Source organism: Entelurus aequoreus, linkage group LG27 (genome assembly GCF_033978785.1).
Source record: "Entelurus aequoreus isolate RoL-2023_Sb linkage group LG27, RoL_Eaeq_v1.1, whole genome shotgun sequence".
Classification (NCBI taxonomy): domain Eukaryota; kingdom Metazoa; phylum Chordata; class Actinopteri; order Syngnathiformes; family Syngnathidae; genus Entelurus; species Entelurus aequoreus.
Genome location: NC_084757.1, coordinates 27,705,431 through 27,720,686, shown reverse-complemented (window position 1 = coordinate 27,720,686; position 15,256 = coordinate 27,705,431). Strand labels below are relative to the sequence as shown.

The following is a 15,256-nucleotide window of genomic DNA, read 5'->3' as shown; positions in this document are numbered from 1 at the left end:
CATCATAACCAAGAGACCCCTACTCAAACATGTGCTTGTCACTCAAATTTACCACAGTGCTGACTGCGACACTGACCAATCCCTGGTCAGCAGCATGCTGCGTCTCTGACCCAAAAATATCAATTTCTCCAAGCAAAAACGCCGCCCTCGCATAAACTCCACCAGAGCATCAATGCCAGAACAACGCGTTCATTTAACCAAAGCACTGCCCAATTGTCAGTTCCACTGCACGGTGGAATGATATGAAGCTGAAGCTGCCTTTTTGGAAATAGTGAGAAAAAACGACGACTGATTCCAGTTGCAGATTGAGGAGATGGAGCCTGACTACAGCCAAGTGTTCCGCACTTCTCAACACTCAAAAACAAGGGCAACCACAGTCATCCTTAACAGGCTCTTGATTACTCGCCGAATGAGTGTTACAGGAGAAGTGTCGTAAACAGAGACACTCTTTGTTTCTTGGCTTCATCGGCCTGACTGAGGCATTCGACTTAGTCAGCCGAACCAGCCTCTTCCACTTTCTCTACAGGATTGGCTGTCCCCCACCCATGCCCCTAAGTATGATCACATCCTTCCATTATGACATGGCTGACACCATCCAATATGATGGAAAATCCTTGGATTCCTTTTGAATCAAGAGCAATGTGAAGCAAAGGTGCGTCGTGGCCCTGACACTATTGGGTGTGTTCTTCTCCATCCTCCTGGGTTAGGTCTCTCCACAGTGTGAAGACTGCACATTTCTTGACACCAGCAGTGACAGGAACCTCTTTAACCTGGCCCGCCTCAGAGGAAAGACGAAGGTGCTCAGAATCCTTGTCACAGATGCTCGTTGCAGACGATGCGGCCCTCACTGCCCACACCAAAGAGGCATTTCAATGACTTATCACTCACTGTGTCTTGAGTACTTTCTGGTCTGGACATTTTACTCTAGACAAGAATGCAAACTGAATATATTCCACATGCGGTGCCCCCCCCAGGCACCACTTGGTATGCTCGCGTCACAAACAAAGTTGACCTTCCTCAGCCAGAGGTGGTCGCACTGGTTAGGCCACGTGTGCAGAATGGATGATGGTCGTATTCAAGGGACATTTTGTATTGCGGATTCACTGCACAAACACGGCTCATAGGATATCCCACCTTCCGCTACAAGGACATCTGCAAAGCGGGTATCGATGGAGCAGCGACATCGAACAGATGACCAGACTGGAGTCATTCAAGCTCTGCTCGGTCTGTTTCCAAGTGACTTATGGCCCCCACTTTTATCCTCGTTTCAACCAAAGCCATCTTGATGCCTTCTCTGCTGCCCCCATGTCTGACTGGATGGCTTTCCTCCCACCTTGACCTGTGATGCCCAGGGTTCTGTAGGCCTTGCTAAGGGAATTCGGCAAATCCCAGACAGCCTACCTTTACAGCTGGTCTTCCACCCGTTTCTGCGGCAGTCTTCCACCAGATATTTTGCCCTCTTCCTCTCCCTATCCTGTCCTCTCTAGCCATTGAAAGCTCCATTAAGAGCAATTGCTCTGTGGTGCCAGAGACCAAGATGATTTGATCTGGTCTTCTCCAAGCCTGACTCGGAATCTGTCTGTGACATTACCTTTCTTTAGGACAAAGTAGCTAATATTAATGGGTTTGAAGCTCAAGACATGACCAGAAGGTCGTCAGAGAACTGACCCCACGAGGATCTACCTGGCTGCTGGCACAGCAGTTGTTGTAACTGTGAGATCATCCATATAGGTGGTCGTCTTGTGCCCGTCTTGCTGACCGGGCCGCAGCGCGAGGGTCCTGCCGACTTGACAAGCATGTCCATTGCCAACGCAAACAAGGTCACAGTGATAGTGCAGCCGATGATTATGCCCACTTTTAATCCTTGCCAATCGGAATGCAGAAACTCTGTCTGAACTTGCTGTAATATTGCAAGATGATGTTTCACTTTCTGGGGAACATCATGTGCCACATCAACCATTTTATGTGGGAACCATCCTACGCGGGATTATGCATTTGTGAGATCTAGCAATAGTACAGCCAGGTCCCCTCAACCCTCTCTTGCCTTCCTGAAAGATGGGTTGTGCATTATCAATATAATAAACATTTCTAATGCATGCCAATTTTTTATTGTGTCTATCGCAACTTATTATGCATATCCTGCAACTCTAGTCCACCTCTGTCTTTATTTCACAACTTTCCTCAATTAGCCTTCGCTGAACTCCATCCATCCATCCATTTTCTACCGCTTGTCCCTTTCGGGGCTCCAGCTGATAGGCTCCACCTGGATGCCTATCAGCTGAGATAGGCTCCAGCGACCCCCCGCATTCAACTCTATACCAGTAAATTATTCCCCGTTAGATACGTTGCCCATCATCATCACTAGACTCTGTAGTTGTTATGGCCTTTTATTAATATTTCAATATTTTTAGGCCATGTCACGATACATGATATATATCTTGATATTTTGCCTTAGCCTTGAATTAACACTTGATGCATATAATCACACCAGTATGATGATTATATGTGTCTACATTAAAACATTCCTGTTCATACTGCATTAATATATGCTAATTTTAAACTTTCATGCAGAGAGGGAAATCACAACTAAGTCAATTTACCAAAACTATTTATTAAACAGTTATTAAGCAGTGGCACAAACATTCATGTAATTTCAAAACTGAAAGTGCAAGATTGTCAGAGACATTTTAAAACAAGCTATTAGTGCACTTTTGTGCATGATGTCACCAAGATGACATATCACAACAACACTAAATTAAAGTGCACTTTTTGTACAGAACGCCACTGCAATATTTTAAAACAAATAATGTGCACTTTTGGGCATGATGTCACACAAGATATTTAAAAAACTGTCAAATAAAAATTAGCTGCATAATAGGAAATCAAATTGTATGTACTGTATGTCCTTCGCTGCAGACATTATCTCCTGTTTTTGACTATTTTTTTCATACGGTGATGTTGACATGCAGAGTTTCAAGCACCCTCATTCTCTAGCGGGTGACTTTTCAAATGATGCTACAAATTAGTAGTGCTGCTACTTTTTGTAGCAACGCTTTTGCCGCATACTTGACATATTACGGTTGTCTGTTCAACATCTTCCTGCTTGAAGCTAAACCACTGCTGTTTTTCTTGGGAATTAATTCTTCCTCCATTTGTTACCAGATTTGCATCTTTCTCTCTCTCGTATTACCACTCGCACCGCTCTGCTAATCACCTGCCACTGCTAACTTTACCCATGCTGCTTCCTCTCTGCTCCGCGAGAGCGTATGATGTTGCACGCGCGACAGTATGTGACGTATGTAACAAGGTGCGCTTGTTTTATCACTCTGTGAGAGGGAGAGACAGGAAGAGTGAGAAAAGCCTGAAGTGTAATGCCCGCAGCTAAAAACAACTGAGAAATTATACTCGAATACTCACAATATAGTCATTTTCTATATCGCACAGAGACAAACCCACAATATATCGAGTATATTCGAAATATCGCCCAGCCCTATTTTAAAGGTTTTCAGTTTTATTTAAAAAAATATATAAAATTTGACTCCTGTTATCCTCATAATAAGCAACCTGTGAGTTCAATAATTTAAAGTTTAAAAAATAAGCCAGTACCCTACCAGACGTTAAACCTCACCATACTTCACTGATTATAGCTTACTGATCCTAAAAACAAAAAAACTAATTGAATGTCACATTGAATGTTAATATTGTAAAAGAAAAATAAGTTTCAGGACAAAAAACTAAGTAATTGAAATAAATATTAAAGCTAAGTTCATCTCGACTGACTTGTTTTCCTTAGTTAATAGTCCATGCATTTGCACCTTTAGTAATACATCTAATAACATATTTAATGTCTTATGCTTTTGATATGGGAGTCCATGTGTACTTAATGAATTGGTTTCTTGAGATGATGTCAGGCTGACATTAACACAGTACATTCAATTTGTCTCTTCGCAGTGGCATTAGCAGATGTCCCAATAAAATAAAATGTTTATCCACACACAATCAACGACTGTTTTTGATTTAGTGATATTTATATTTTCTTCCCTTTTTTAGTCAAATTAGAGAAATTCAAATTGTGGTGTATAGAATAAATCCTTAAAGAATGTTTTGATGTGTAAGCTTATTGGCAGAGTGCATACGAGTATTTAGGAGTTTAACCATTTTTTTTGTCTGATCTTTTTTTGTAAGATAATTGTACATTTAGGTGTAAATCATCATAGAAAAATAAATGTTTATTTTTTTCTTTAGCCACCTTCCTAAAGCTGCACCAATCAGTGCCCATCCCATCTTCCGTTTTTTGGACTCCTCGTCAGCATTTGGTTCCTGTGGCTTATCTCGTCGGCACTACAGCAGGCCTTACACTGGCATCATTTGTACGGAGCTTAGCCGTGCTCAGGGAACTAACCCTTTTTACGGCTGCCTGCAAGTTTGTAGAAGGGGCGTGTGTATGTGCCTAATGTTTCATTTCTCATCTCACCATTGAATAGTTTTCCTGCTGTTACCATGTTCATTTAAGAGTGAACATGTTTAGACTTCAGCTCTGTCTGTCCATTTTTCCTCAGACAGCCAAACACTGTCAAACATTTATATATTTTTTTCTCGGTGTGATACTGTACACTTTCACCCTCTGCTAATCTGTCTTCCAACGCACTTCTCATACAAAACCTGAGATGCTGAAAAAATAAACAGCAGCGCAAAAGAAGCTGTGCACTACAAGGAAATGGGTTTTACATCTGTTGTGTGGTTCCGCTTTTTTTTATATTGTATAAACATTTCAGTGGAACATTCAGCCAGTTTATTTTCCAAGTTGTCTCATTCATCCAAAGTGGCTTCCTTTGCTAGTACTTTCAAAATAAGTTATATATGACAATTGAACACACTTCCTTGTCAAAAATCTAAATGTTTGCGGCCAGTATCTCCCAGATCACATCTTATTAAAAATTGTCTTTGCATTTTAACTTTGACCGTGCTTACCCTGCTCACCCGCCTCCAAATCCTTTCTCTCCGTCTGTCTCAGTGTGCTCAATCTTTACCGTCTCAAATACAGTCCGTCTCTCACTTCCATTCCTATTAAGCTTATTAATTGCATACATTTTAATGTAAACATTTCTCTATCTTGATTGTTCTATTCAATTCCTGCATGTTTAAATTTTTCCCCCGTCCACTTTTGAGGTTCCTAAACTCTACTCTTCTTTTATTTTTCTCGGCCTAGTGCTGAGTGTGTCAATGCTTCCAGCAGTAGACCGTGGTCTCCCATTGATTTTGTAATTGGCCAAATACTTGACAACACCAGTTTAAAAATGGTTTTCATTAACATGCTAGTTGTTACTAGCTGTTAATGGCCTCTTAAAATCACATTATTCCAGCTGCACGTTTAATTATGTAGGAAACGGACATATCAAGGGCCTGTGTTTATTTTCAGTTTTTTGCTGTTATGCAGAGCGGTGTGCCAATGATTGTATTTATTATAAACTTTACAGTATAGTTTAAAGTCAATTGTTAATTTGATGACAATTTAATTGATTTGTTATAAGTTATTATACATTCATATACAGTGGCACCTCCAAAGTTGTATAAGTACAGTATGTTGTTTTGAGTTTTCTGGAAAAGTAAATCAATCAAAACTTGAAGGTCATTTGATTGATTTACGATCAACTCCGCAAGTACTTTGTCTTTGCCTTTTTTATGTTGCCACCACAAATGGATAAACATAAGATGATAATCATAGAACTAGGAATGGCGCCTTAAAAATGTTGTGTTGCTTAATATTATGATCAATACTTTAATCACAGTTACATAAGTGTCATTAAATGCCTTTTAAAAGCACTACATAAATATCGGTCAATACTCAAGGTATCATATCGAAGTTATAACGGGGCGACACCCCTTTGTTTGGGTGATGTATTCAGTTGAATTTGTTGAAAACTATTGACGCCAGGTCAAGGAACAAACGGCAGCCGGAGGGGCTGTGGCGACACAAGAGGAAAGAATATGGCTTACACTGAGCGGCAGAGAAAAAAAAAACAACAGCTTTGTTTGTTGACAGATGCCTCCATGCTTATGGTCTGTTAATTGGATAACAATGTAAACAATCACCGATGGCGTCCGTCTCCTGTGTCAGTGTGGCATCTTGTTTCCCTACTTTCCTCTTTAGAGTCAGACACAGCACTTTCCCCTTGTTGCCGCTCCCTGCAACATGGCAAACTCATCCAAATTTGCAGCGAACACACACACAGTTCTATATTGTCCATAGTCACTCACACACATGCTCCACCCCAAAGCCTCATTTACTCCTACCTGATGCTTTGGTGTCACAACAGCCTGTCATGCTCATTAGCATGGAAGCCATTTGCAACGCCGCACTCCTGAGGTGAGAAAAAAGAACCCAGTGGCCTAGTTGGTGCTTTCGCCCACAATTGGAGTGAAATGTGATTGCAGCAAGTGGGTACACACACACAGCCATCGTCACTCTACTTGCTCCCCGCAGTGCTCTGAGCTAGTTGGCAAGTTGAGGGGCACAAGGTTGGTGTGGCAGCCCTCCCTGCCGCACCGGGACCCCTGCAGAGATGTCAAGTGTCTAAATGGCACGTTGAAATAAGGGCAGGGAGATGAAAGATGAGGAGAGTCAAAGAGCGCCGCTGTGCACGATGGTGTGACATTTCCAAACACCCTTGGGAGATGTGAAGGGTTATCTGATGTTTCTGTCTTCCTCACCTCAATATAATTTACTTGGCTTCATTTTTCCCTGTTCTATGCTTGGTAAAGATTAAACATTTATTTGTAATCCTTGAACCATTTTTTTTTTTCCATTGAAATTATTGAAATAATCCATTCCAGTATTAAACGGTTACCATCGTGACATATTTGTTCTACTTTATAGGCATATTTCAGTAACATTTTAACATTATACGAATAATGACATAAAATCAATGATTTTAAAAACAATGAACGCTTAGTCCTATAGGGGACATATTATGATTAGTTTTTCTACATTTATAGTGTTATAAATGTAGTCTACATCAGTGTTTCTTAACCATCGACTGCGGCCCATTGTTGGGCCGCAATCTCTTGTGATCTAATCTTGCAATATCGCTGCAATAAAATAACTTTCTCAGCTGTGGTCCGTATGGGCCGCAGCGGTGCTCCGTTGTATCCACTTTTACACCACTTGTAGCAGTAATGACGATCTCAAACAAACAGAAAAGTCTGGAACTAAAGTTATAGAGAAGTTTCTTAAGCACAAAAAAATATGCCTTAATTATGCCTTAAATTGTCAATACAATTTTCACTTAAATTGTATTGACAGTTTATTTAAGAAATATAGAAGTTAGTAATATTTATTATTAATTTAGATAGAATGTAATATTTTTTGTATGTACATTTATTTTTCACCAGTTTTATGAGTCTCTTCTTTGCTTGGTATTTGATTGGTCATTATTTTTGTAATCAGCTTGACATAAGCCTTAACAATAATTATCGTAAACACTATCGTAAAAACTTAGATTTTTCCTGGTAAACTAATAAGTAGGTTAGATATAATTATTGAATATTTATAAGAGTATTCAATTCAGTGGCAATATTTGAAGGGGCCCCAGACCCCAATGTAGTGGAAGGGTTGGTCCCAATGGTCAAAAAGATTAAGAACCTCTTGTCTACATAACTGTAATGGTGGTTCTTTTGTCAGAATTGTCCATAGACTAGATGTTACGGATCGTTTTCAAGCTGTTTTCTGGCTGTCGTTTTAGGATGCTGCATTTTATGGGCGGTCTTATCTCCGTGACTCCACTTCGACAGCGTCTTCTCCCCGCCATCCATGTTGTATTTTCAGTACTTCCGTAGTGAGTCTACTGACAGATATATGTTTGACTATACGCTAATTTGTATTAGAAATGGCAACAGTGGAGGATGCATGTGCATGTACGAGTCAGTCGGACAACAATGGCAGACTTGCGCAAAGCACTTCGGGTAAATTTCTACCATACATGGAGATTTCCGCTGACCACTTAGGGAAAACATTACAATTGGGGCAAATTCCAAATGGCTCGTTTGGAGAAAGTATGAAGGAGGAGAAGATTGTTTTATAAATATCTCTGCCATGCCTTACTTCAAATTTTTGGAAATTATGCAGATCCCTTGAACGTCACTTCCTGTCAATAGGAGAAGACGCAAGGAAAATGGCTATGCTAGCGTGGTTTTTGATAAATGTGAAGATGTTTTACCACTGATTTGTGATCACAGCCACAGGAGAGATATCTGGCATCTTCAAACGGATTTTGGTCCGGTGAGAGGCATTGATCCGCTGAAATAAGGCGAGTTGGAAGAGCCGTTAGCCTCAAGCCAACGACCCCCACCGCAATTCAAAGCGGTTGCCTAGCAACCAGAAGCTACGGCGAGAGTATGAAGCTGTTTTAAAGTGCTTTCGACGACACAGAGGGATATAAGTTGACAGGCTGACACCTCAAGTTGATCGCTGAACGGCGCAAGGTACGTAATTGTTGAGATAAACAAGTTAAAAGTGCTGCAAGTCGCTAAAAAAGCAACTGCCGTTCGAGAGCTTTTACAAACGGCAGCTAGCTGCTGCGATGTCACAATCTAAAAGAAAAACTCAAATTCTGAAAGCTTCGGTGTCATCTGAATCAAATGATTCTCTGGACACAGGACACAAGGGGAAGCTAGATTTGATGTTGGACACAGGACACGACAGGAAGCAAGACTTGATGCTAAAAAAAAAATTGTTGATGACAAAAAATTACAATTAGATCACAAAGCAGACATGGAAAGAGTAAGATTAGAATACAATGTGGCGTACCCCAGGGATCAATACTAGGACCAAAATTGTTCAATCTTGACATTGATAAAATTACAAAATAATTAAAGTTTGTATTATTCGCGGACGATACAACAGTGTTTTTGTTTGGCAGAGAACACACAGAAGCTAATACAAATAATAACAGAAGAAATGGACACATTAAAGAGATGGTTTGACCAAAACAGGCTATCCTTAAACCTCAGTATAACTAAAATAATGTTATTCCTTAACGTTAGAAGAGAAAGTCAAACACAAATACAAATAGACGGAATAGAAATTGAAAGACTAAATTAAATCAAATGTCTAGGTGTAATAATTGTTGACAAAATGAACTGGAAATCTCATATAATAAATATACAACATAAGGTGGCAAGGTATGTACTAGACCAAAAATCACTTCATATGCTTTACTGCTCGCTCGTGTTACCATATCTGAGGTATTGTGCAGAAATATGGAGAAATAACTACAGAAGTACGCTTCAGTCACTAACCGTGTTACAAAAAAGATCAATTAAAAGTAATATTTATTTAATATTTATAATTCATTGAAAACAAATTTTCCAAGAACGTAGAACAATTGCTCTCAACAAAACAGGAGAAATATACCTTTAGAGAAAAAATGTAAACATTTGTATGCCCTTACACCACTTAAAACCTTTAGTATAAATGTATGGGGAATTAAATTATGTAATGGATTAAGTAAAGAACTCAAACAGTGTACTAATATGATCCAATTTAAGAAACTGTTCAAACTTAAAAGTTTTTACAAACTACATAGAAGAACCATTATAGACATTCTGAACTTACTGATAATCTAAGTCATCTCTCAATATGAAATACAACTTAATTCATTATTATTTCCTTATTTATTTTTTATTGTTAGTATTTATGGAGTATCTTCTTATTTCAGCATCATCAGGAATGATGGTAGCTGCCAGGAACTTGTCCAGATATTTTACGCCATTTGTCACGCACCTTGCACACACTAAAGACCTCTTTCAAGGAAAACTGTGTCCACTTGGTGATATTATTAATGTATGACATTGTTGGTCTCCCTCGTTTTCTTCCACCTTCAATTTTATCATGTGCAATGTTCTTCATGATGTTACAGTTTTGTTGCCTAATCGCATGTCCAACATATTTCAGTTTTTTTGATTTTACCCTGTTTAGTAGTACAGGGTTTGTATTTAACTGTTGCAATATACTACTGTTACTTCTCTTGTCCGTCCAGCTGATCCTCAAAATTCCCCTATAACATCACATCTCTGCGGCGTTTATTCTTTTCTCTTTGTTGTTTCTTATGGTCCATCCTTCACATTCATATAGCATTACTGGTCATATCACTGTCTTGAGGATTTTTTATTTCAATGCTGTAGTGATGGATCGGTTTTACCAGATGTTATTCAGCTGTACCAGTTTCTGCTTTGTCATTCCAATTCTTGCAATTATATAATTTTTGCACTTTCCATCTGATGATTTTGTGGATCTGAGGTAATTGAAATGGTCCATCACCTCCAGTGCCCCTCCATCTATTGTTATCGTGTGCTTACTTGTTCCACCGATGTTCATCACTTTGGTCTTTTTGACATTCAATTTGAGTCCGGCTAATTTTCCTGCTCATTCAAGTGTCGAAAGGAGTTGGATATGTGTCGTCAGTATTTATGGAGTATATTGTGAATACATTCAGTGCTTAAAAGTGTTAGAAATTGCTATGTAATGGAAAAGGGTAAGAATTAAATAAGCTCTGCCTCTTCCTACTCCTTTTCGAACATGTTGAAAAGAGAAACTGGGAATTGTGATGTGTTGTAATTGTATGCATGTTCGAAATAAACTCAAACTCAACTCAAATACACAAAAACAGGTACCAATAGGTAAGAAAAGGTGTTTAAAAATTGTTAGTTGTTCTCTGGGACTGCCTTTGTGTAAGTGAACAAGCTCCCTGCATATGTTCTTGTTGAGGTATTTTTTGGTGTAAAAAATTTAACTGTAAGCCCCTTTAATTAAAGTTGTAAATGACAGCTTCATGTAAAGATGCCTTAAGTTGTGCCTCAGCCAAGTGCCACTTCTCCAAACATGCATACTGTTTTCAATTGTACCACACCACAATACTTCAGTGAAGGTGTAACTCAGTTATGTCAGAATTCATGTTTCATTCATGATCAGAATTCATGTTTCATTCCCTACAATGGTCCATCTCCAACCTGTCTCTTTACATGTACAGGGGTTGACCTCACAACATGCTGGGTTTACCCTTCGACCACTTAGAGCAGGTAGAGGGAATCGCTCAATTATCCCACCGTGTGGTTAGAATAGAAGCCCTAATCAGAGGGCCTGACAAAGCAGTCATCAGATAAGCCCTCGACACTTCTCATTGTCACGTCACTGCCACACAGCCCATTCAACCCAGGTGTTCGATTTACCCGATGTAACACTACCCCTCAAGTGATTAGCTTACACAAGTGAAGAGGCCCGCGAGGGTGTCAGGGAGAGTATGATTGTTTAAAAAAAAACATTGGTCAGACTCTCTTCATGTCAGCAAACTCAATCAGCTCCGTGGTGGGTGGTGCTGCATTATTACTCTGCTTTTGGACAAAAGCCTGTGAGCACAGAAAACATGTTTATGCTACGTTCCTGTTACCTTTTCCCATTGGGGAAATTAGTCGTTCTAAGGCATACAAAATTTACAAAGGTCTTTCCTTAAATAGAAATACCTGTCTCACTCACAGTTGGGCATCGAGGATAGATAGGAACCAGGTCTTACGTTCCTTTTTCTTACGATTTTCCCCCGAACCATCCAAATTTTTAAGCGTCAATTCTTATTTTCGATGCTCAGTCTGCCGACCGGAAAAAATGGCTGCCACAGAGGGGGCTACAGCAACAAGTCAATAATCCTCCAGTGCGGCAAATAAACTACATTTCTTACAATTACTCACTGTTACATACAGATGAAGAGCAACCAGGAAGCAGGCAAGGTAGTCACCAAGCTAGCTGCTAAACTAGTTTAAAACAATACAAGAAATAAGCATAGTAAACTTTAAGAACTGCAGAAAGTAAGCAGTAATTAACAAAATTAAATTAACGTATGTCCGTAAGAGTCTAGAGAGAGCATAATGTAACAGCTGCTCTTTTGCTGCTCTTTTTGCTGTTGAGCATACAGGCAAGAAGAAGACAAATCGGTAGTGTTGATCGGTAATATCAGTATATGATCATTCAGTGATCAATACTTTTTTTCTCAAGATATTTGTTGTTTTTGTCGTTTTTGTTCATGTTCACACATTCAGGGAATAGGAATGAGGACTTAAAGGATTTTAATGAGTAGTATACGTTTTTACTTTTATTTAATTATTGTGTACTATTGAGTTGTGTACTTTGATTTGCTCAAACAAATGTATTTAACAAAATAAAACAAGGAATTAGTTGAATTAATCCCTATGTGGGACAAGAATACGCGTGTATTTATTTTCATGTATGCATTCTGAATCACAAAGGCTAGCAATAAGTGGTTAACAATGCAGGTAAATAGGGATTTAATATATCCCGCCTGTAAAGCGCACTAAAAAGCAACCAAACCCCTCCATCAATGTTTTAATATACATGCTGTTTGTAGGACTGGGCCAATATTTGATAATTTCATTAGAAGAACGATAAATAAAAATGAAGTCGGTAAGTTGATAACGACCATGTACATGCATGTTTACGGGCTTCAAGAGCTTTTCATCGGTTTCAGAAGCTGCACACGTTTGTGCCATAACAGAATGAAAAGAGGTGGTGAGTCCTCTTGTCTTTGACTTTTTGTGCGGCGAGGCAAGGCCGCTGGCCCGCTACCACCACAAAGTGCAACAAGTTAGCTCGTGACCAACAATATTTTAAATGTAACACTTTTTCAGCACTTTTGGACTGTAAACAGACTTGAGAGGCCTGACCTCAACTCCATCCAAAACACTTTTTAAACTTTTGTTGTTGATCTTACTTTGATTTTCTTGGGGGGAAAGTGTACTGTACTAAAGTGAAATTGTGAGGGAAAAAAAGGTGTTCGATGAAGTTGGCTCTCAAGTCTTATTTCACAGTTCAGAAGTGCCAAACAAGTGGTAAATTTACAAATCTTAACAATGGGAACACACACAGTACCAACGCTTACTCTACCAAAGCAAACTTAAATGTTGTGCAAATGTGTTTTAGATTGGGAGGAAGTTTGGGCTCTCAAGTTCTTCCACCATGCAATGAATCCAAAACGTTGTTTGGTACTCTATATAAATCTTATAAATGGAAATAAAACTAAAGGTGTTCCAAACCAATTTCACTTTAGACAGTACAGTTTTAGATAAGATACTATGTGAAATATTTGACACTCTTGGACTCGCCATAAAACAAAAGCTATTAAGATTCATTGCTTGATCGATCGACCGTTGCTTTGAATGCTGCAAAATTGTGCTCTACAGTCTCTACTTTGCTACAGAGCTCTGTTTTTTTTGCTGCTTGAGTTTCCCTATTGAATAAAATGTGTATCTTTGGCCAACAGCCTCGTACAGAGTTTCAGTCTTCTCCACTGTGTCTCTGTCTCTTTTTAACCCATGTGTTATTTACAGTTTTTTCTGGTACGATTTAGTTCCAAACCAAGTGGAGCAGAGATGAGCAGTGTCAAGGCGCATTTATTTTTTCTTTTGTTGTAAAATGTGTGATGATACTTAACACTGTTTCCCTCTTGTCTTCCCCAAAGATCACCCAGTTGGATCCAGGATCAACTCTACTGGAGGCCAAGTTGTTTCCACAGGAGACTCTTTTCTTGGAGGCCAAAGAGTAGTAAAGTGGCTGATGAACTGGTCGAACACAGCATGGGTCCAAATCCATCTGGGCCTCTACAGTTCTCGCACATACACACACACACACACGCAAAGACTCCAGACCCTCTCAGACCTGTAACACACTGGCATGCACATGCAGTGACACTAAAGTGTAAAGTAAGCTACTCTACTTTCTCCTGGTCGCTGTACACCTAACCTTTGTGTACACATTTTGCACAGAGGAGCAAAGACAGTATCACAACAAGCACACAGCCAAGCCCCCCAACCTTCTACTAAACAAACCCAACAACTCCCTAACCTATAGCTGTCTTTTGTTCTACTTGATCTGTCATCACTTAAAACACACAACACAGTGACGGCACGGAGATTCCGACTAAACAGACCTTGTCACAGGAAAAATATGTACCGCCACGTTACCAAAACCAGGGCTGCTTTTACTTTGCTACTACATGGTTTTTGCGTTTGAAAGATTCAATAAAAGCCAGCTACAAGAGACAAGGTGTCTCATGTCTGCCTGTATTAACACCCTTTTGCCCCCAAATCCATTTTCCACTCATCTTACTTTCACCGTTCCTCCAACTCTAAACTCAAAAATCTAGATCGAAGAGTTCATATTATATTTTTTCTATATGCAAAACACTTCTTTGTAGTAGACATAACAATTAATGGTTGTGCTTTGGTCAAAATTGTGCATAGATTTTGTTTTACAGACCATCTTTGAGACGCTTTCTGACTTTCTCTTCAGAATGCGCTGTTTTGTGTGTGGTCTGATTTACGTGCCAAAGTCCCCTTTCAGGCAAAGCCCCCTTTGACTGCAACATGCTTCTATTACGAGCATATTGACAGAACAATAACGCTACTATGCGCTACAGCAGAGGATTTTAGCACTCGTGCTTGTGCGAGCTAGTCTGCTCCACAACACGAATATAGAAAAATAAGGAACTTATTGACAACAACTTTGGTCTAAATGGAGAAAAGTAGACTCCACCTTTGTGTTGTGTGTACCACACTGAGCATGGAGAAAGAAAGAAGAGCAAAGAACCCTCAGAAAATTTGAGAACCAAGAATGTGGAACAGCATGGACAATCTCAAGGGATCTAAATGTTCTTGTGTCTACTGTGCGCAATGTCATCAACAAGTTAAAAGCCCATGGCACTGCAGCTAACCTTCCTGGACGTAGAAGGAAGAGAAAAATGTATCAAAGATTGCAATGAAGGATTGTTAGAATTGTGGATAAAGAACCTCGATCCACTTCCAAACATTCAAGCTGACCTGCAGACACAGGATACAACAGTGTCAGCTCGCACAATCCGTCGCCATCTCAATGAAAAGGACCCCGCTTTTGGTACTGGATGCCTTGACTGTGTGCATGGCATCATTAAATCTGAGGACTCTCAAAGAATTTTGGGGCATAATGTAGGGCCCAGTGTCAGAAACCTGGGTCTCCGTCAGAGGTCATGGGTCTTCCAGCAGGAGGACCACCCAAAACATACTTCCAAAAGCACACAAAAATGGCTTAAGACAAACCGCTGGAGAGTTCTGAAGTGGCCATCAATGAGTCCAGATCTAAATCCTATAGAACCTCTGTGGAGAGATCTAAAAACAACAGTTGGGAGAAGGCACCCTTTAAATCTGAGAGACCTGAAGC

At 39.7% G+C, this 15,256-nt stretch overlaps 1 protein-coding gene across 1 annotated transcript in view; it reads left to right on the top strand.

Moving 5' to 3' along the window:
- The window catches only part of faf1 (Fas (TNFRSF6) associated factor 1), a 223,865-nt gene extending 209,759 nt beyond the window's left edge, over positions 1–14,106 (top strand). Inside the window, exon 19 of the mRNA XM_062038546.1 lies at positions 13,524–14,106. Coding sequence (XP_061894530.1) covers positions 13,524–13,607 — 84 coding nt within the window. The 3' untranslated portion in view covers positions 13,608–14,106. The remainder of the gene's footprint in view (positions 1–13,523) is intronic.
- Positions 14,107–15,256: the final 1,150 nt, after the last annotated feature.